Below are 23,161 nucleotides of genomic sequence, written 5' to 3'. Positions count from 1 at the left end.
ATCCTCATTTTGTCAGACAGTTGAATGAGAGGTCTGTGTTGAAGTGTGTTTGTTGGTCTGTTTCTGATCTGGATCTGTTTTTGTGTTTCAGGCCAAATGTTTGTGCCATGCAGCAGATTAAAGGCACTGATAAGAAATACTTCACCAACTGCAAACAGTGGTACCATCGCAAGATCTGCGGAAAACCCACGTAAGTCTGACCTACAGCGGATTATCTCTGACATGTGTTTATGAATGCCATTTTACAGGCCAGGGTGTACCAAGAGTTTTGCAATAATGACTCGTTTTTTACTCAATCTTTCTGTTTTTTGTTTTTTTTTTTAGTTTCAGTTTTATTTGCCTGTTATTATGCAACCACACTCACAATGATTCTATAAATTATTTCATTTGATAAAGAAAAGTGATAATGTTCTTGTTTTTCCTACTCATTTATATCATTCATACTAGTTTTTACACTGATTTAATCATGTCTGTCAAAGTGCAGACCTACATCAACAATCATCCAGTCCTGGTTTGGTTTTGTCGTCGGATGCTGATGGATCTAGTTTTGGCTTTTTAAGGTTGTGATCTATAACTGATGATTTGGAAATTGAGACAGAGAACATGATCTCCAACAGAACAAAGTAGTTATGTTGTGTAAATTAAATGTACAGTCACGGAAAAAATGATTAGACCACTCCTTGTTTTCTTCAGTTTCTTGTTCATTTTAATGCCTGGTACAACTGAAGGTGCATTGGTTTGGACAAATATAATGATAACAACAAAAATAGCTCATAGTAGTTTAATTTCGGAGCTGATATCTATCCATTTAACATGTTTTCTTGATAATAACCAAAATCACTTCAGTTCTTACATCAATATCTGTGGCATTGTACTGACAAAAACAGTGCTTTTAGGCATTCCATGTTTTCTTTTCTGTTTCAGTCATGTGATACACACAGGAGTTAGTACTTGATTGGATAACCATTGTTTTTGATGACTTTTGATGGATATAATTCAATTCAATTTCAATTCAGTTTTATGTATAGAGCCCAATATCACAACAAAGTTGCGTCACAGGGCTTTACATAAATTGTTAATAATAATAATACAATATAATAATAAAATGTAAAGACTAGGGATGGAAATTGATAAGAATTTAACCATTCCGATTCCATTATCGTAGGCAGAATCGATAAGCAGAATCGTTAAGTAGACAGGCAAACGATTCCAAGAAATTGAGCTACTGGGAGCTGATTCTCAAAAAGAACCGATTCTCAATTCCCATCCTTAGTAAAGACATTTTATTCTTGAACTATTAATGAACCAAACTACACTGATGTTTATAACGTTGCATTGTTCATTGTAGTTTCATTTAGTGTTTGTGCTGCTGAAAACTGTCATTTTAATTTCAGTGAATGAGCCGATGTTCTCGCTGCTCGTTTTAGTTTCCATTTACTCCAATAACCCTGCTCTGGACTGGTCTCCTGTTGGGCTCCGTGACTCTCAGGTCACATTTCTCTTTTCTCTGTGTTTTTGGAGTTTTGGGTTTGACTTTTGTCCTGCGGGACGGACACAGTTTGTGTTGTTGGACGGAGGAATGTCCCTCTCTGGAGGTGTCCTAACCTCTTATGTAACTCCTGTAGAAGAAAAGCCTGCAGCCTGGCAGAACCATCAGTGTCAGTTTACTGACCGCAGGGTTCACATAAAGGACAGTGTCTGTTTCTTTAGTTTTATTTCACATATATGCAGCTCAGAATCGGCTTTCACATGACTTTGGCTGGTGCACAAAGAAACAACCATCTGTGTGGTCCACAAGTGTTTATCTGAACACTGTGATGTTCAGCTCAGCTTTATTTATGTAATAATCATAATAATAGCAAAAACAACAATAGTAAAACATTTTATTTAGGCTGTTAAGTCAGTCAGAGTCATTTCAACGTAACATTAAAATACTGGATTAGCCGTTAGCAGAAGTTTCATTCATATAAAACCAAGTAATGATCAGAAAACAGCAACGGCAAGACAAAAGTCACCAGTGTTTTGTAGTGCAACCTTTATTTTTGCTCTTCTTTGTCTTGTTCAGTGAGTTTTATTGGTAGAGTTGGATCTGTTTAGTGTTAGCATAACGCTGCAAATTTTGTTGCATTAGTCTTTGATTTTATGAAATTAGTCATGACATACGCTGTTCTCAGACTGTTAGCTTGTTACCCCACCCCCCAAAGGGGAGGCAAGGGGTATTGTTTTTGGTTTGGTTTGTTTGTTTGTTAACACTTTAGCAGAAAAACTATTGGTTCAGTTAATACCAAACTGGGGTTATAGATTGCCAGTGGCTCAGAATAGATGTCATCACATTTTAGGAAAAGTAAGTTAAAGTTCAAATTTTTTATGATTTTTAAAAAATCTTCCCATTTACTTTTAATGGGTAAAATATATGCAAGGGGCGGGGTTTGTTGTGTCTGGCACCGCTTGTTTTAGGTATTTGACAATTTAACCATTTGACCATTTAATATTTTACTATTTATTATTTTTGTTTTTTGACTGGTGTTCTGTTGTCCAAAAATTGGTGTCGTTGAACTTTATCTGATATTCTTCTGGGTACGAGGATGTATAGCATGTGTATATTGGTAAAGGCATTGCGTAGCATTACCATGGCAACACAGAACCGTGACACCTTTGAGAACATTCAAGGTCACCGTACAGAGTTTCGGAAGAAGATCAATAAAACAATAGAATATACAGGATTATACACAAACAAGAGAATGAAGAAAATATATGATAAAGATAATTAAAGCAGGAGTTTCTCAATGTAAAACTTTCATTCAAACATGTGGTCCAAAGTGGAGCATCATTATAACAATACAGAGCAAAAGGCAAAAAACAGAACAACATAAGAATAAAACTAGATGTTAAAGGAGTGACATTTTGCTTTTTAAAAATGGAATTATGCATTTTAAACATTTCCCTGTGGTCTACATAAACTGTAAATGCTCTGCTTGGGTCTGAATTCTTCATTAATTCAACTCCACAGGTCCATCTTCAACCCTATTTCTGAGTAATGACACCAGAAAGGTGGTTTGGAGCGCTGGCCCTTTAAATGCAAAGGAGCCACTTCAGGCCCCGCCTACTCCAGGTTGTTGGCTGTGCTGCTCTGTCACGTTCAACCAACAACTGAACATTTTAGGTAATCAGCTCAAAGTTTGGACACATTTTCAGTTTTTACTACAACTGCTGCTGCTGACGAACAATTATGTCGTACTCAGAGAAATGTTCATCGAAAGTTTTGATATTATATGTGCAAATGTTGTGACATAACTAGTTATAAAACATAACAAATTAAGCAGGAATTAAAACAGGTTGTAGAAATCCACTTGATTTTTTGCCCAAATGTATATAAACATAGCTTTGCAGCACCTGGAGGGTTCAAATTCAAACTGTATGAACTATTAGGGTCCAAATCCACAAATAAATGAACCACAGACTAATAAAAGTGGGTTTAGCAAAATATGACCCCTTTAAGGGTAAAATAAAATGTGAAAAAACCTTTAAATTTAAGTAATAAACATTACTCTCAGGAGCGTTTTCTATTTTAGCGCCCCTAAAGGCAGCAGAGGAAATGACACAAAAAGTGTTAAAAAGTTTGTTTTAAAAATCACTTTTTTCTCTCTTTACAATAAAACTGCTTATGTTGTGACAGTGTTATATTAAAGTTTAGGGATAATCTAAGTATTTGGTTAATGTTTGAGGAACTCCGTTGTCATGGTTACTGTGATTAACACATGGTTGTGACAGTAACCCATAAAAGTAACAACATTAAGTATTAGTTTAACGCTGTCTTCTTATAAATATTCAACATGTCCTTGGTTTCCTGAGTGTGAGTCGTAGTAACAGCTGTATGTGTTGTCCTGGGAGAACGTTCTCCGGCTGCAGGAGGCTTCGTTCTGACGCTGAAGCTCTTCGACTTCAGGCTGTGACAGAAACAAAGAGACTGGAAAGGCACACACTGTATTAATGAGGCTCTGGCAGCCGAGGACCAGCTGTGTCGCAGATCTCACACTGCATGAGCCCGACAGCAGTAAAGCCCAGAGTGTGTGTCCGTGTGTGTGCGTCGGCCTTGTAAATGTGATAATCACCTGAAATTTTCCAAAGTGCATAGGTTTAAAAGAGGAAACTGTTCTGCAACTCTGCGGTCAGCCAGTAAAACAGAAATCTGTTTGTTTCTCAGTCAAATTAAAAATAATGACCAGCAAACAGTCCACATTAAAGGTTTAATAAGAGTTCAGAAGCTCTCAGAGTTGGTATGAAATGAACTTCCACTAACATCTACAGCGTTAGTATTTCAGTGACCGTTTACCCGACTAATTGTTCATGACTGTAGAAGTGAAGTAATTTTAAAAAGCATGGAAGTTTTTATTTATACAGAGTGCTCCAGAAATAAGTCTTCAAACTCAGACGTAAGTTTTCATAGATATACAAGCTGTTTTCATACATACATATACTGTTAATACTGTTCATAGATATACATACTGTCACATACTGTTAATACTGTAAATTTATTTTTGATTTGTGCATTAATCATTACACTTAACACAATAATTATAATAAACATAAAAACCCAAAAAGGAATAGGCTAGAAGGACGAGTTTATTTTTTTTGTCTGTCCTTTTCACCCGATATACTGTTTACAGTAAACTAAATGTGTACAGCATGGAGCATTCACACCATAAACAAAAAATAGAATTAAATCAGCAACAACAAAAGCATATTTACCATCTCAATTCAGTATTCCTAAATGATTTATGAAATATTGTGTCTATTCATATTTTATGTTTTTTTGTTTGTTTTGTTTTTTTTAATTCATCTGGACTCAGCTCTAAATGTAAAGAATGGAGTTGGATGCTGATAGTGTTTCCTCCACAGGGGTGAATTTGATTCTGAGGCTTATGAAGGTATAAAGTTATTATGGGATGTTCTTATCTTTGCTAAGTTTCTGTTTGTTGATCCATGGTTCAGACTAAACTGTGACAGTTCTGACCTTGTTTGTTGGATTCAAACAGATCTGTAGTTCAGCTACTGACAACACAAACCTGTACAGAAAACAGGTGATTAGTGGTTTTACTGTGGCTCTAAGCTAACAGAGCTAAGCTAACAGAGCTATAATGTAAACTATCAGCTGATGCAGCATGAGAAGATTATACAGGGGTTGGACAAAATAATGGAAACACCTTCACCTCAAGATGATAATGCCCCAATCCATACAGCTAGAACTGTTAAAGAATGGCATGAGGAACATTCTAATGAAGTTGAGTATCTCGTATGGCCGGCACAGTCCCCAGACCTCAACATTATTGAGCATTTATGGTCAGTTTTAGAGATTCAAGTAAGACGTCGATTTCCACCACCATCGTCTCTAAAAGAGTTGGAGGGTATTCTAACTGAAGAATGGCTTCAAATTCCTTTGGAAACAATTCACAAGTTGTATGAATCAATACCTCGGAGAATTGAGGCTGTAATTGCCGCAAAAGGCGGACCTACACCATATTAAATTATATTTTGTTGATTTTTTAAGGTGTTTCCATTATTTTGTCCAACCCCTGTACAACACAGTGTTATTGTGAGCAACTGTTAAAATAAGCATCTATGAGTAGTAGTTTGAAGAAGAAAACTTGATGATACCATAATGCATATGTGTGGAAACAGTGAGCGTTAAACTTTATTCAGTGACAGATGCAGTCTATTAGGGCTACATGTTTTTGGCCAAAAATAAAATCCCAATATTTTTTCTCTAAAAACTCGATTTTTGATTTCAATTTTTGGGTAAAATTACAAAAGACAACAGAAGTCGGCATGTTTTCGCCATGTTTTCGTGAGCAGCCCGCAATGCAAGGCTCTGCTCCCTACCTCAAATCTGTGATGGTATGACAGAATCCCCGAAAATTCCGTGACGGGCTCACACAGGTTATACCAGTGTAAGTCAGTGACAGGCATGTGTGGACCCTGCACAGTACGGTATGATGAGTATCCCCATACAGTTATATTTGAATGGGGGGATCCGTGCGTGGACCACGGCTTACATTGGTATCTCTACTGCAGGCCCATCACACATTTAAGGTCCATGGTCATTACACAGACTTCTGCAAAAGACCGCTTTAACAGTTAGGAGGATCCGGTGGCACGCAGCCCGAAGACACGAGATAGATGAAACTGATTTGATGATTTTCCTTTTTTAAAAATCTTCCTAATTAAAAAACCTGATTTCAATTCAAAATCAGTTAATCACGCAGCCCTACAGTCTGTGGATACATGGGGTTGATTTGTTGGTGGTTTTGGTACCTGTGAATGTGTTCTGTTACTCAATGAACTATTCTATTTATGGCTGCATCAGCGACAAGGTTATAATCGTTAACGAAAACGAACGAAATGACGAAAACTAAAATTGAAAAAACATTTTCGTTAACTGAAATAAATAAAAACTCTAATTAAAAGAAAAAAACGATAACTAACTGAAACTGTATTGTGAGCTTACAAAACTAACTAAAATGTATAAAAATTATGGATAAAATTCCCTTTGTTTTCGTCTTTGTCAATGTCGGATTGATATCAAATTGGTTTATTTCGCTCCAGCAGTTTTAGCTAGCAGCACCATACGACACTTCACAGTCTGTCATGTCTGGTCACTGGTGGTTTCCAGTCATCTTCTGGTCCCCACTCTACCTGGAACATACAGACTAAAGCTGGGACAAAGTAGCACAGTCCTGTCTGGGATTGACTTTAGTGATGAGTGGGGTCGGGTTTTTGTTTGTTTTTTTTTTGCTCACTGTGTGTGTGCGTGAGTGACAGAGACAGAGCAGAGCTAAATGACAGAGTCAGACAGGTGTAAGCATCCAGGTAAAAACTGGAGTTTACCACCATGAAAAGACCTTCCAAGCCCTGAACTGCACAGTTTAGAAGAGGAGAAAAGAGGAGGATGAAAACTAATCCAATTACAGAGGTATGGAACCTGATATAATGTTAAAAAACGTTTGATGTTACTAGCTACAGCTAGCTGAACTGAAATGAAGCAAAGTTGGCTAATAATGGAACTGGAGATGATTAAGAGATGAGAGATCTGCTAAGGTGTGGTTTACTGATGATGGACTGGGTTATATATGTTTATGTTTCTATCTGCTTTAACTGCTGGTTAACTGTTTATATATGTTTCTATCTGCTTTAACTGCTGGTTAGCTTGTTATATATGTTTCTTTCTGGTTTACTGCTGGTTAGCTGGTTTATATATGTTTCTATCTGCTTTAACTGCTGGTTAGCTGGTTATATATGTTTCTATCTGCTTTAACTGCTGGTTAGCTGGTTTATATATGTTTCTATCTGCTTTAACTGCTGGTTAACTGTTTATATATGTTTCTATCTGCTTTAACTGCTGGTTAACTGTTTATATATGTTTCTATCTGCTTTAACTGCTGGTTAGCTGGTTTATATATGTTTCTATCTGCTTTAACTGCTGGTTAACTGTTTATATATGTTTCTATCTGCTTTAACTGCTGGTTAACTGTTTATATATGTTTCTATCTGCTTTAACTGCTGGTTAACTGTTTATATATGTTTCTATCTGCTTTAACTGCTGGTTAGCTGGTTTGTATATGTTTCTATCTGCTTTAACTGCTGGTTAACTGTTTATATATGTTTCTATCTGCTTTAACTGCTGGTTAGCTGGTTTATATATGTTTCTATCTGCTTTAACTGCTGGTTAGCTTGTTATATATGTTTCTATCTGCTTTAACTGCTGGCTGCTTTGTGCATCTCCTCTCATGCTTTGCACATCTTCGCATTGTTTTCACATAAGTGACGTTGTGTATGGATCGCACCCCCACCCCCCAACCTGCTATAGGGAATTTATACATTGTACTGTACATGTGTTTGTGTCTCTGCTCAGTCAATGAGCCGCCCTAACCCGACCCCCAAATAAAGTGTCCAGGGTAACCCACTGATCCGTGCCTCACTAATTTCTTTGAATAGGATGGTGAGGAAGATAAAATATATGAAATAACTAAAACTAATACTAAAACTAAACTAAACTAAAACTAAGCATTCGGAAAAAAACGATAACTAATAAAAACTAGCAAACATGCTCTAAAAACTAATTAAAACAAACTGAATTAGAGAAAAAAAAGTCAAAACTAAATAAAACTAAACTATAATTAAAAATCCAAAACTATTATAACCTTGATCAGCGATTATGTCAGAAGTTAAAGTTTTTGCCATGTTGATGCTGAGGTCTCGTCACTGCGGTGGACTTAGTTTATAGCCTATTGTTAGTCGTTTCTGGTTTTATATAAGAGGTTTTAGTTTGTGAAGATGATGTTGATGGGATTTAGACCCAGGGACTTAGACCCAGTGTACAGTCTGGCCTGGCAGATGGGATGCAAAAATCAGTATGTAATGGTGAAACTGACCTCAAAAGCTCATGTATAGTCACTTTTCATCTCTTTTGCATTTCTTTGTCATCATATGAGTCAGATCAGCAGCTGGTGGTTTCCATGGAAACTGCAGTGTCAGCATTTTGCCGGAAATTCTTAACGGCAGTGTTTCACTCATCCTGCTATTTTCTGACACATTTTCTGTCATCTCGTCTGTTGTGTCTCTTTTTGTTTTCTGTTGGATCAAAATAGTCTTTTTTTTTTTTTTTTTTTTTTTTTTTTTTAATATGATTTTGAATATGTGAAGTGGTAATGTACACATATAGTTCCAGAGTTTGGTAGTGAAAATCAGATGTGGTAAAGCTGTGCAGAAGGGAATATATGCATTAAAAAAAGAAAAATTAGTTTTGAGACCATAGTTAGATATTTTATCATAATCATTATTGAACAGCCCACACCTTTCAGGATCATCTGTCCTGTGATTGGACAACCTGACTCTGCTTCAGATTGTTTTTATTTAGGTTCAGGTGTAAAAACAGTCAGAATTCATGCTCGTAATTTCAGGATGTCACTAGAGTTGTACGATAATGGCAAAAAATATGATCACAACTGGTTGATGAATACTGATATTTATACTGATACATCATTTGCTAATGCTGCCAGTTGCAAAATTATCTTGATAATGTCTTAAAGGAGTGATATTTTGCTTTTTTAAATAGAGTTATGCATTTTAAAACGTTTCCCTGTGGTCTACATAAACTGTAAATGCTCTGCTTGGGTCTGTATTCTTCATTAATTCAACTCCACAGGTCCGTCTTCAACCCTATTTCTGAGTAATGACACCAGAAAGGTGGTTTGGAGTGCTGGCCCTTTAAATGCACATGACCCCACCCCCTCCAGGTTGTTAACTGTGCTTCTTTGTCCCATTCAGCCACTTGAGTTCATTAATACAGCCAACAACTGAACATTTTAGGTAATCAGATCGAAGTTTGGTCATATTTTCAGTTTTTACTACAACCGCTGCTGCTGATAAACAATTATGTCGTACTCAGAGAAATGTTGACCTTACATGTGCAAATGTCGTGACGTAATTAGTTGTAAATGTAAGAAATTAAGAAGGAATTAAACCCGCTAGAAATCCACTCGATTTTTGTTGGAATGAATATAAAGATAGTTTTGCAGCACCTGGAGGGTTCAAATTCAAACTGTATGAACTATTAGGGTCCAAATCCACAAATAAATGAACCACAGACTAATAAAAGTGGGTTGAGCTAAATATGACCCCTTTAAAGCTGAAAAATCAGACTTTATTTGCTGAAGTTTAACAAAGGGAAGCCTGTATATTCTTCCCATGGATCATGGTTATGGATTTAAGCACAGGAAAATACAAAAAACTATATCACCTTTCCAGTTCTAAATAACATTTATGGCCATTCAGGTATAGATTTCAGAATTTATGAGGTGCGCTTGAATGCAACACTTCGTCTGTCAATGCCCATGTGTTTTGTCATTTTGGGTTCATGGTGTAGTATGTGGTATGACCAAAACAGATGCAAACAAATGAAATAAATCACAGAGTTTAGTTTTTATATAACTCTAGAAATGTGTCAGAAGCACTTTTGGAAATTGGGTTCATGAATGCCTCTTTGTTTCTGCCTGTTTCCATTTTTTAACTAAAAAAAAGGAAATTCAGTATTTAAAAAATTGAAATATGGCGGTGACACAGAGCGAATCAGACGGGCAGACGTCATCTTTGGCCGAAGGTGCAGACGTTCAGACTAATGCGTATCCCTGCTGACTGTCTGCACTGTACGTCTACTCTAAAATGTGTTTCTGTGTTTGTGAATGTGTTTCTGTGAGGAGCTTCTGTGATCTGACAGGATGTTGAATGCAGCTCTAAATCCTCCTCCAATGTTTCTCACAAAGATTCTTTCAGTTCAGATTCAGGAAACTGCAAAAAAAAAAAAAAAAAAAGAAAGAGGAAGAGAGAGTTTGTGAACACACACACACACTCGGCTCTTATCGCTGACAGTTCAGCTCTGTGTAATTAGATTTACATGCTTAAAGTTGGACAAACTTGAACTGTGTGTGAACAGTCGTCTCTTTGTGTCGGTGGGTTTCTGAGGAGGAGGAGGCTCAGAAGAGGTCAGAGGTCAGCAGAAGGAAGACTCATAACTCTCCTCATAACTTCCCAGTCAACACTCCTCCTCTCAGCCCTTCAGCAGACACTCACCGTTTATAAGGGTTTTCATCCAACTCAGGCTTTTATTATGGATCACTTCAACTTTGTAAAGCGGGCAAAAATAATTCAATAGTTAAAAATGTCATAAAATGAAAGAACAATTTCAGTCATTGAGCCTGTTTACATACAGACGTACACTATCACTCGTGTCATTATCTGATTTCTGGAGTTGTGAGATTATTCAAGTGATCATATAAACAATATAATCTGATATGTTTTATCAAGTAACGGCAGTAGTCTGATTATGAGAAATCAGAACAAGACACCTGGATTTATCCCCAATACTGTCTTCTTGCATGCATGCAGATTAACCCCTAAAGATCCAGTGTGACTTTTGTTACAGTTCGTAAATGATTTTTTTTTCTATTTTTAACCTTTCATAAGTGATTTATCACCATTTAATCTAATATAGGTTGAATTACCCGGTAAATTATTGTTTGTTGTACCTATATGGGGTAATTGTATGTTGTAACTATGTGTTGTGTTTCATGCTGTCTCTTGGCCAGGACTCCCTTGAAAAAGAGGTTCTTAATCTCAATGGGATCCTTTTCCTGGTTAAATAAAGGTTAAATAAAACATAAAAAAATATTATGCTCTGTACTTTGCATTTTGAAGTGAAAATCAGGTGTTTTTATTACCTCTGCCAGGAGGTATTGTGGTCACTTTGCTTTGTGTGTTTGCATGTTTGTTTGTTTGTTTGTTTGTTAGCAAGATAACTCAAAAAGTTATGGATGGATTATTCATGAAATTTTCAGGAAATGTTGATACTGGCACAAGGAACAACTGATTAAATTTTGGTGGTAATCGGGGGGGCAGATCTGTCTTGGCGGAGGTCTGTGCTCTCTGAGTGCTGTTCTTGTCTCATATGTGATTTACTGATTATGTAGATGTTCATTAAAGCTCAGATTAAAGTTGAGAGTTATTATATCAAAAATAGAGAAAACTAAAGTTTGTTTGTTTTTTTTTCTGCAAAATTTATTGTTAACTGAACATAAAATAAGTGTGTCCATCCACTGTCATTGATCCAACTCCATGAGTTTTACTTTTGAATCAATGTTGGAGAAGATGATGGTGTTTCCACGGTAACTACGTAGCCTCTGAACATCTAAATGAGTCATATGTGATGACCATGAAAAGATGATAAACTGCATTTTACAGCAATTATTTACATGTATTAAAAGAATAAGTGGATCAACAAGTAGTGAGCATTTTATATCTGGGAATGGTTTTGGTCCCCAGTGGATGTTTGGGTCTTTATGGATAATCTGATTTATTCTGCTCTTTTACATCTGCACATGTTGTAAAAACAATTAAAATCATAGAAAATGGAAGTTACATAGTCAAACATGAGCGGAAGACAATAACAGGAAGTTTGAGTCTTCTGTCTACACATACATTATATACTTTTAAATAAATCCGATAATGGACTAGAGCATCTAAACCAGGGTTTTCGATTATCACATTTCTTAAGTGCGTGTAAACACATCAGATGTGATTATAACCATTATCTGATTACTCCCAGTTATCGGATTTTTATGGTCATGTAAACAGGCTCAATGAACATCTGTCCACATGCTTTCTGTCACTTCTGTGAAGCCATTTTCCATGTTTTCTTGATAATAACCAAAATCATTTCAATTCTTCCATCAGTATCTATGGCGTTATACTGACAAAAACAGTGCTTTTAGACATTCCATGTTTTCTTTTCTGTCTGTTTTTGTCACATGATACACACAGGAGTTAGGACTTGATTGCATAAGCATTGTTTTGGATGACGTTTGATGGTCTAATAATTTTTTCCGTGACTGTAAGTGTTCTAACTAACACAAGATACTGTTAGTTTACAAGGAAGAAACAACTAGCTTCCTGCACAAAATCCTGGAGCTCTGTCTAATGCTAATGCTAGGTGCTGTCTGTATTAGGATGGGTAAAACAAATAGATCGAATTTCCCCATGGGGTAGTAAAGCAAATTAACCTTTAACCTTTCAACCTTCCCACACCAAAGTAAATCTTAATAGAAAGCTCTGGCACAACTTCACCCACTTCCACGGTGCATGGAGAAGGAGAAAAACCAGCACGGGTCAAGAAGTCCAGCCACCGTCCCAGACCAAACTAATAGAAAACATAGAGAGAAGTGGACAAACAGTGGTTCTGTGTTGGCTTTTATCAAAACTGTCTGTAGTTTGTGTTCATGCTAACCCTTAAAGTAATTTAAAGTACTTTTTACTATTGTGTTTTACTGTAATGTTTTTAAGTTTGTGATACTGCTGGAACCTGTACATCTATCTATCTATCTATCTATCTATCTATCTATCTATCTATCTATCTATCTATCTATCTATCTATCTATCTATCTATCTATCTATCTGTCTGTCTGTCTGTCTGTCTGTCTGTCTGTCTGTCTGTCTGTCTGTCTGTCTGTCTGTCTGTCTGTCTGTCTGTCTGTCTGTCTATCTATCTATCTATCTATCTATCTATCTATCTATCTATCTATCTATCTATCTATCTATCTATCTATCTATCTATCTATCTATCTATCTATCTGTCTATCTATCTGTCTGTCTGTCTGTCTGTCTGTCTGTCTCTTTCCCTCTCTCGCTCTCTCTCTCTCGCTCTCTCTCTCTCCCTCTCTGTCTCTCACTCTCTCTCTCTTTCCCTCTCTCTCTCCCCCTCTCTCTCTCTCTCTCTCTCCCTCTCTGTCTCTCTCTCTCTTTCCCTCTCTCTCTCTCCTTCTCTGTCTCTCTCTCTCTCTGTCTCTCTTTCTCTCTCTCTCTCTCTTCTTTAGTGATTTATTACCCCGCCCCCTGAGGAAGGTAAGGGGTATTGTTTTGGGTTCGGTTCGTTTGTTTGTTTACGCTCTAGCAGCAAAACTATTGGGTGAATTCATACCAAATTTGGTTTATAGATTTCCAGTGGCGCAGACTAGATCTCATTACATTTTGGGAAAAGTAGGTCAAAGTTTAAACTTTTTAGGAAGTCTTGAACATCTTTTTGCCTCTCCCATTTACTGATAATGGGTGAAATTTCACATGTCTATAAAAACATCAATTTTGTTTCAGTTTACTTCAGGCTTGGCACATTTATAGAGACAGTTGATATGTTGACATCAGTACATGCATAGACATGATGACATCAGCTGGATCGATGCCAAAAAAAGCTACATATGTGTGAGAGGCGGGGTTTGTTGTGCCTGGCACCACTTGTTACTGTTTATTATAATATTATCTATTATTACACTTTGAATTGAAAATCAGGTATTTTTTCTATTTTTAATTCATTGATCATGTAGATGTTCATAAAAGCTCAGAGTAAAACCAAAAGTTGTATTTATTAAAACAATGAAAAGTGAAGAAAAAGCAGCCCTTTTAATTTTATTTATTTATTTATTTATTTATTTAGCACAACAACAAATCAAACATTTGGACAAACAAACAAACAAATTGTGCAGGTGAGATCAGAAAACCCAGTGGGGCTTATAAAATTAATCTAACCTCATTACAGTATTAGCTTAAAGAATGACAATAGGAATAAAACAATAATATACCATGTACAACAAAAATTTAAACAAAGAATAAAAGAAAAAGAGTATGTATGAGTATATGTAAGGGTGGGAGAGTGTGTGTATTAGGGATATTTAAATTTGTTGAATCATATATGTCCTAAGTCTATACTTAAACTAAGTTTTAACTAAACATTAAAGCAAGTGTCTCCATCCACTGTCATTACTCCAACTCCATGGGTTTTACTGGTCAATCAGTGTAGATGACAGTGTTTCCATGGTAACTACGGAGCCTCTGAACATCCAAATGGGTCATATCTGATGACCATGAAAAGATGACAAACTGTATTTTACCTGAATTATTTACATGCATTAATAGGATTAGTGGATCAGTAGATGCTTTTGGTTGCCAATAAGTGTAGGTGTTTTTGAGGGCTTTTCTGTATCCTGTATTTAACTTGGTTGAGACATGTTTAATCTGTTTCTCAGTCTGTGTTACTTTTTCTCAGCAATACCTGCAGGAAATCACATCATCTTGCTTGTTCCCCTCTGTCCAAAACACCACCGATGAGCTGTCACCACCTTGATTTTACTGTTTTGTTGCACAGAACCCTGTTGTTATTTCTGAGGTTGTAATTTGTCTGAGGAAAACATTTTACCAACTGAGAAACTGATTGAAAGTGGATTATTCCGGTGGTCAGGAAGTGGTTATTTTGATCCGGCTGGTAAAGAGAGTCTTGGGGAATGTGAGGGAAGCGTTGTTTATCTTGTTGCTGGATGTTTGAAAAGTTGTGGATTCCATCAGGCGTCGCAGCCGTAATGCGATGCGTCCATATCATCATCCACCGCTGATGTGCGCTGATTGACAGGATATTCGATTAGGATAATTAACGTGCTTCCACTGATGTCAGCTATAATATTAACCTGCCTTCAATAGGAAACATATGTAAAAGAAGTTACTTTTTTGATGGTTTCCCTGCCAACTTCAACTAAAAATCCTCTCTATTTCACTTTTTTTTTAATTGTCTGCAAAAGAAGTAAGTACTAAACATTAAGGACTAAAAAAATCACATCATAGACTTTAAAGTGTGAACAATTTAATGTGATCTCTGTTTTTTGTGAGACGTGGACTAAATGTCAAAGCTGCATCTGCAAACTCTTTAAGTAAAAACAGATTCTGATCAATAAACATGACAAGACAGGGTTGAAAATATGCAACTGAGCAACATGTAAACGGAAGATTGTAAAGAAAAACAGAAGATAAGATAAGATAATCCTTTATTAGTCCCATGATGTGGACATTTGCAGCATACAGCAGCATAGGGATAGTAATAAATGTAAGGATTAAAGTAAGAAATATAAAAAGTTGTTAAAAACATGTAAAGTAGGACACAGTAGAAACAGTAATACTAAATAATCTTAGATTCTGTCAGTTTCGCGATATGTCACAGCCTTTTTTCATTGCACGACCAGGCTTTTATTTAGCTTTTTGACTTCATGTATTCTCAACATCACAAGGAAAATATATTTTTTTTTAAATTCCATCATGTATGTGATGGATTTGGTAACTGTAGTGTTTGCACGACCGTACAAATTGGTACAAAATATGAAGCTGTTCATTTGCATGAAACAGTTAAATATAATGTCAGTAGTACAGACATTTAAAACAAGATTTGTAAACAATTTAAACTAGGCTTCCATTTTAAAATGACACAAAGTACATCTTGTGTGTGAAGTTATAACCATTAATAACCATTAATTAATCTACTGCTGGTTTTAATTGTTTTATTGTTTTATTGTTTTAATTTTTATAGTTGATTTTTATTATTGCTATTGTTTCCCCTATTCTTATTCATTTTTAGTGTGTTGTGTTTTTTTTAGGGAGATGAACAGAATAAGAATCTCATTGCATAGTATAACTACCTGTTTTTGCTGTGCATATGACAATAAAACTCTTGAATCTTGAATCTTGAATCTAAGAAAGGTACTCCCCTCAGTACACTCTGCGCAGGTCTGTGAAGCATGTTTAGCAGCAACGAAATGTCATTTACTCCTGTTAGATTGTTTCGGTGTGACAAGATAAAACTGGCCAATCTCTAAAGGGCTCATATTTAGCTCAACCCACTTTTAATAATAATAATAATAATAATAATAATAATAATAACAATAATAATAGCTTTATTTATATAGCACCTTTTAAAAACAAAGTTTACAAAGGGCTTTTGACAAGCAAGTAAAGGGCACAACAGCAGGATACAAGATGTAAGTAAAAACACTAAAACAGAAGCAACACAATAGGAGAGATGTGTACCACAATGCAGAAACATGACACGTCGAATAAATTAAATGAATCGGAATAAAGAGGGCAAGGATAACGTAACATGATGCTGTTAAATCAATGCAAAAATAAAGGCGTGAGATAAAACAACGTAATGTATAAGAATATAAACCAACAGTCAAACAGGATAAGATTCAAATTAAAGAAAAAAAAAAAAAATGTAACATTAAAATTAAAAGGGACAAACATCACATAAAAGCAAGTCTATAAAAGTGTGTTTTAAGAAGTGATTTATTAGTCTTTGGTTCATTTATTTGTGTATTTGGACCCTAATAGTTCATACAGTTTGAATTTGAACCCTCCAGGTGCTGCAAAGCTATGTTTATATTCATTTTGGCAAAAATCAAGTGGATTTCTACAACCTGTTTTAATTCCTTCTTAATTTGTTACGTTTTATAACTAGTTACGTCACAACATTTGCACATATAAGATCAAGACTTCCGACGAACATTTCTCCAAGTACGACATAATTGTTTATCAACAGCAGCGGTTGTAGTAAAAACCGAAAACTTGTCCAAACTTCGAGCCGATTACCTAAAATGTTCAGTTGTTGGTTGAATGGGACAGAGCAGCACAGCCAACAACCTGGAGGGGGCGGGGCCTGAAGTGGCTCATTTGCATTTAAAGGGCCAGCGCTCCAAACCACCTTTCTGGTGTCATTACTCAGAAATATTGTTGAAGATGGACCTGTGGAGTTGAATGAATGAAGAATTCAGACCCAAGCAGAGCATTTACAGTTTATGTAAACCACAGGGAAATGTTTGAAAATGTATAATTCTATTTTAAAAAAGCAAAATGGCCCTCCTTTAACCCTTTCATGCATGAATTATGACAACCTTAGTCAAGATTTTTTTCTTGAATGTTTTTATTCCTCCTTAGGCAGGAAAAAAACAATGTGATCGAGTTTTTTTTTTTCTTTTCATGGAGTTACATAATGTCCATGCATTTATTTTTGAAGTAAAGAAACATTTGTTTAAAACCCAATATCAGAAAGTGAGATGCAAACAATGACATAAAAACATTTTAATGCTGCTAATCGGATGTCTTCTCACATTTTAACATATTCTAATGCTAGTTATTACTCACTTCATGGAGATAATATGCAAAAATAAACCCTTTTGTCTAACAAATAAGTATTGATTTACACTAAAACATGTTAGTGCAGATCAGGTTTATCAAAAACAGCAAAGTTACAGTAATGGTATGATTGTCAGATTTATGGATGATGCATAAGTGTCCACGGTGTTGGCTGATATGGAACTAAAACAACAAAACCCATGAATATACAAGAGAACAGCTGTAGAGTAACTGTCCACTGGAGTGACCACTATGCATGAAAGGGTTAATACTAAGGTGTATTCAGACTATCTTCTCCTGTTTAACAAAATGAAACATGTAACATGTAATAATAATAAAATTGCACCTAAGAACAGCCTTAACAGAAGTCAGCCTCCCCTCTGACTGACATCACCTCCAAACGTGATTTTATCTTCCTCTGACTTTCCTCAGATTGAGTCGTTTCACAGACCACGGCTCGTTTTTCACTTTTCCGTAGTGTTTTCGTTCTGCTGGATGTTTGTGGAACGTTTCCCCCCGGCGACTCGACCCCACCGGCTGAAATACTGCGACCTTGCTCTGTTTGTTTTGTCAGAAATCCACAGCGGCCATCTTTATTTATGTGGAGAACAAACGGGAGTCGAACTTCCATCTGGTTTGATAATCAGTCCAGCGTGTGTGCCAACACACACACACACACACACACACACACTGATCTCCATCTGTTTACATTTTACTGCCTGCGTCGGTTCGTCATGATGTGATATGAGGCTGCAGCTCGGGGAGTTTCTCCTTCTTCTGTCTCCAGACGTTAAGATTTTTATTTTATTAACGGAGCTGTGAACAGGGTCGCACTCAAACAGAAATATAAACTACATCTATTCATTCCCCCGTCGTAGTAAACCAGAATCCAACCAAAACAAGGAGCCACTGTTCTCTTAGTGTTTATTTAACCACATCGGAGAACAAAGTGATCGGCTCCTGCTGCTTCCAGGTGCACTCTGCTCCTGTACCTGCCTCCACTGTTTAAAGCAACAAGAAATATGTGTTCAGAGTTTGTCACACCACAGAAAAATGTGTGGTAAAGGTACACACTGTCTTTACTCCTTTGTAAGTACAGAAGCTCGAGTCTAAAAGGGCTTATTCAACTTTTTTAAGGTAGTAAAACGGAGGAAGTACAGGCTGTGAACGTAAAAAGTAGCTTAAATCTTAACCTGATTTTTCATCTTGTCGAATATGAACTCAGATAGCACTCCTTTTCTTTATTTGAGTGAGTGTTATACACAAAAATGAAGTAAAGAAAATTATCAAAATATAAAAAAATCATGAAAATCTTATATAAAAATTCAGACTGTACTTTTTCTTTATTTGAGTTAGTGTTATACACAAAAATGAAGTAAAGAAAATGATCAAAATTTTTAAAAAAAATCATGAAAATCTTATATAAAAATTCAGACTGTACTTTTTCTTTATTTGAGTTAGTGTTATACACAAACATGAAGTAAAAAAAAAAATCAAAATATAAAAAATTATGAAAATCTTGTATAAAAATTCAGACTGCACTTTTTCTTTATTTGAGTGAGTGTTACGCACAAAAACGAAGTAAAGAAAATTATCAAAATAACAAAAAATAATGTAATGTTTTATAGATCTGATGCTTTCTTTCATCCCACGTTTTTCAGCTTCAGTAAGTCCAGTTTTCCTCTTAACACCAGAGAAACCAGAACAAACTAACCAGAGAAACGACCACGGTGGTTGATCAACAGGGATTAAAACGACGTCTTGTGGCGGTTGTTGAAATAAGTGCCAGTGAAAAAACTAGTGACATTGATGAGGTGAATATGAAGGAGGTTCGATGCGGTTCTGGGGGAATAACAAACTTCCCAGATCAGTGTTTATGTGTCAGCGTGTCTTATTTCATCCTTTACCACAAACTTTAACCTTAACCAAGTGGTTTTTATGACTCAGATTGACCTGAACATTGTCACAACCTCAACACAATAGTTACACAGTGTTGTAGTAAGTAATAACGGTTTCCTTTGAGAGCAAAAACTAGTACACATAGTGACTAATTTTAAGTAACACTGACCATTAACAAGTCTTAAATGTGGTTGTCATAGATTAAGGCCTTAATTATCCTTAAAATTGTTAATTAATTCTTAAATCTGACGCTCAGAGTTCTTAACCCTTAGGGGTCCGCGGTCACGGCCCTGTGACTCAATCACATGACGTTTTCAACACGTCGTAGCGTCAGAAGTTGGTCATGTAAACCACTGGGGACAATTGTATTTGAAAGTGCGGACTTAAAACACTCTCCCTCTTTTTATTTGATGTTGACAGAGCAAATACAACCAAAGATATGACGGTTTGAACTCAGAGCAAACAAACGTGAATAAAAGTATGAAAATGAGGTGGGGGGGCGTTATATTTCTGACCATGTCTTTGTCATTTTTTGTCCTTTTTCAAAACGGAAAAACTGGCCGATTTTGCGGATTGTAATCCACAGACTGCATTAGCATTACAGCTAAGGGTGAGGATGACCCCACCTGAACTGGATGAGGAAACCAGGAGGACCGGGAGTGGGGTGAGGTGGTGTTGGTGCCGGGGGGGCAGTGAAAACGCCAATGTAAAGACATGCTTTTATGTCAAATATTTGAGTATAGTTTTAATTTATTACAATTTTGATTTTATATACCTAATATTTAGAACCAATATTGACTTTTAAGGTCTTTGAAAAGGTTTGTTAAGCATCTTTGTGTTATTTATGCAATAAATTATGTAAATTTTTCAAATCGGATTTTATATTTTTTGTGTAGTTTTTTTTCCTTTTGTGTTGATATAGTAGGTTAAAGTGAAAAAATAATAGATGAGAAAGATGAAGTTGTGCTGAAAAAAAAAGATACCAAACATTGGTATAGTAAACATTTCTTTATATAGTATATAAAGGCAAAATCAAAAGTACTGAAAAACATTTAAAATAGGCTCAGACCACTAAGGGTTAAGAATCCCACAGATAGAATCAGTTATATTTTTGTGCTTTCTAGTCTTTGTACAGAATTAGTCAAATGTGTAACACTGGTCTACAAGGAAAATGCTTCCAGAATAAAAGTAATGAAATTTTACCACGAGTGTCACTGATAAAGAAAAGTCAAGTCAAAAATGCTGGTTGGCTGAACTTTCCAAGACACAGCCTTGGGTCGAAATGTGAAATTCAAGAATTAACGAGAGAATGGGTTTGACTCAAAAGGAATATTTGTCTCAGAGCTACAAGATCTACTTCAAAACACTGTCTGCACATTAGAATACATTCACTTTACAGGTTCTATTTAGTGGAAGATTTATAAAACTATTATATAAATGTACATAAACCAATGTATATGTATAATAACACTTAATCATATACCTTGAAAACATCAGCAAACCAGCACTTTTGTCATTTATTTTCCAATAAATCTTATTAAAATATGTAACATGTAGCACATTTAATCTCTGAAGCAAATCATTTCTAAAAAATTGTAGACCAGTGTTATTAGTGTTGATCATTTTATCCTAATGAGGATGAGTGGATCCTCCAGCAGTCATTTATGGGTGGAAGGGTTCAGGTGTGAGCTTTAGCAGCTTCAATTCAGCTTCATTTCAATGTCAAAAACATTTAACCTACAAAGGATTTCAGTACCAACACAACAGTCTGATCATGACGGAACTCAGAAATAATGAAAATGGGCAGGAACCAGAATGGTAAACTCAAAGACTGAACATATTAGATCCAGTTTGTGAAATACATGAAAATGCTGGAGATCCAAAAAAAAAAAAAAAGGTTAAAAGTTGCGTGAAAATCTAAATTCTGGTTCTTTTAAGGGCCACTGTATAATAAGTTTAACATTGATTCCAAGAATAAACATGAATTTGATAATTGTAATGAATGACATATTCTGTATCAGCCATGGGTCCAGATTTTTGATTAGACCATGAGCTTTTATGAAGGTGCTGTGTCTGCCGTTGTCCTCATCATCATCTTTGTCTTTATCGTCGTTTCCATTGGCAATTTCAGAAGAAAAATCTCCTTTGACAAAACTACTGGTTGGATTCATTTAAAATTGTATATATAGCTTATGTAGGACAATATCTACAAAGTTTGTCCACGGTTTTGAAAAATTTAGATTTACCTTTTACCTTTTATTAACCCTTTCATGCACGAATTATGAGAACCTTAATCAAAATTTTTTCCTGAGTGTTTTTATTCTTCTTCAGGCATGAAAAAAACAATGCGATTGAAAATTTTCTTCTGAAAAATAAATAAATAAATAAATGAATAAAATAAAAATAATTTTAAAAATGTAAAAAAAAATACATTAAAAAAATAATATGAAAAAAAAAAAAATCTTATGAACCTATTTTTCGTGAAGTTGCAAAAATGTCCACTCAGCTGGACACCACACGTTTAATTTTTGACGCATAGAAACATGTATTTACTGATAAATTGTGTGAAAACTATGGGGAGGGCTTTGTGATTCTGGGGGTTTCTGCTCAGGAGAGATCTACATAATGTTACCAATTCATGTCAGAAAAGATATGTAGTGTCTTAAAACTTTAATAGAGATATGTGTGAAAAAAACAAAACAACGAAAACAACAAAATCCATGAATATAGAAGAGAAAAGCTGTAGAATAGCTGTCCACTGGAGTGACCAGTATGCATGAAAGGGTTAAAAATTGTGCGTATTTTAACCCATAAAGACCCAAACAGCCACTGGTGACCAAAAGCATCTACTGTTATAGAATATTTAGTACCTGTTGATCCACTAATCCTATCGATCTATTTAAATAATTGGTGTAAAATACAGTTATTCATCTTTTCATGGCCATCAGATATGACCCATTTGGACGTTCAGAGGCTCCGCAGTTACCATGGAAACACCGTCATCTTCTATAACATTGATTCACCAGTAAAACCCATGGAGTTGGATCAATGACAGTGGATGGACACAGTTTATGTTCAGTTAATGAGAGATTTGACTGAAAAAATGTCACTTTTTCTTCAGTTTTCTCTGTTTTGATCTAATAACCTTTGTATTTACTCTGAGCTTTGATGAACGTCTACATGATCAGTGAATTAAATATAGGAAAATGCATGATTTACACTGAAAAAAATCAAAATAAAGAGGATAATATTACAATAAATGGTGAGAAATCACTAAAGATGGGTTAAATATATATATATATATATATATATATATATATATATATATATATATATATATATATATAAATCATTTGTGAACTGCCACAAAAGTAGCACTGGGTCTTGGAAATGATTAGAGATATCAATACAGTTCCTATTGATCGCTGATAGGAAGTCATATATGGACTTTGATTGAATTAGTTGAGTTCTCCTCCTGTGAAAGTCCCGCCCACTTCTACTGGGAGATTAATCTGCATCCAGACCACAGGACCCTAACATAGAACAGAACCTGACAACCACACAAATTCAACTTGGTATTGATTCTTAATAGAACATGCCAGTGAGATACAAGGCCACTGGTACAATTTTTCAAGATATTAAGGGTTGAATAAATGAGCACAAACTGACGCCTGTCACCGACATGTCAGAACAGGATGTGTCAGGTATCTTT

The 23,161-nt window shown here is 35.6% G+C and overlaps 1 protein-coding gene across 1 annotated transcript in view; it reads left to right on the top strand.

Moving 5' to 3' along the window:
- tgfbi (transforming growth factor, beta-induced) overlaps nucleotides 1-23,161 on the top strand; it is an 83,113-nt gene that overhangs the window by 3,554 nt on the left and 56,398 nt on the right. Inside the window, exon 2 of the mRNA XM_030145996.1 lies at nucleotides 92-190. Within this exon, the coding sequence (XP_030001856.1) occupies nucleotides 92-190 (99 nt within the window). The remainder of the gene's footprint in view (nucleotides 1-91; nucleotides 191-23,161) is intronic.

Source organism: Sphaeramia orbicularis, chromosome 10, assembly GCF_902148855.1.
Source record: "Sphaeramia orbicularis chromosome 10, fSphaOr1.1, whole genome shotgun sequence".
Taxonomy (NCBI): Eukaryota; Metazoa; Chordata; class Actinopteri; order Kurtiformes; family Apogonidae; genus Sphaeramia; species Sphaeramia orbicularis.
The sequence above is the reverse complement of the archived record's forward strand: the minus strand, read 5'-3'. Positions and strand labels throughout refer to the sequence as shown.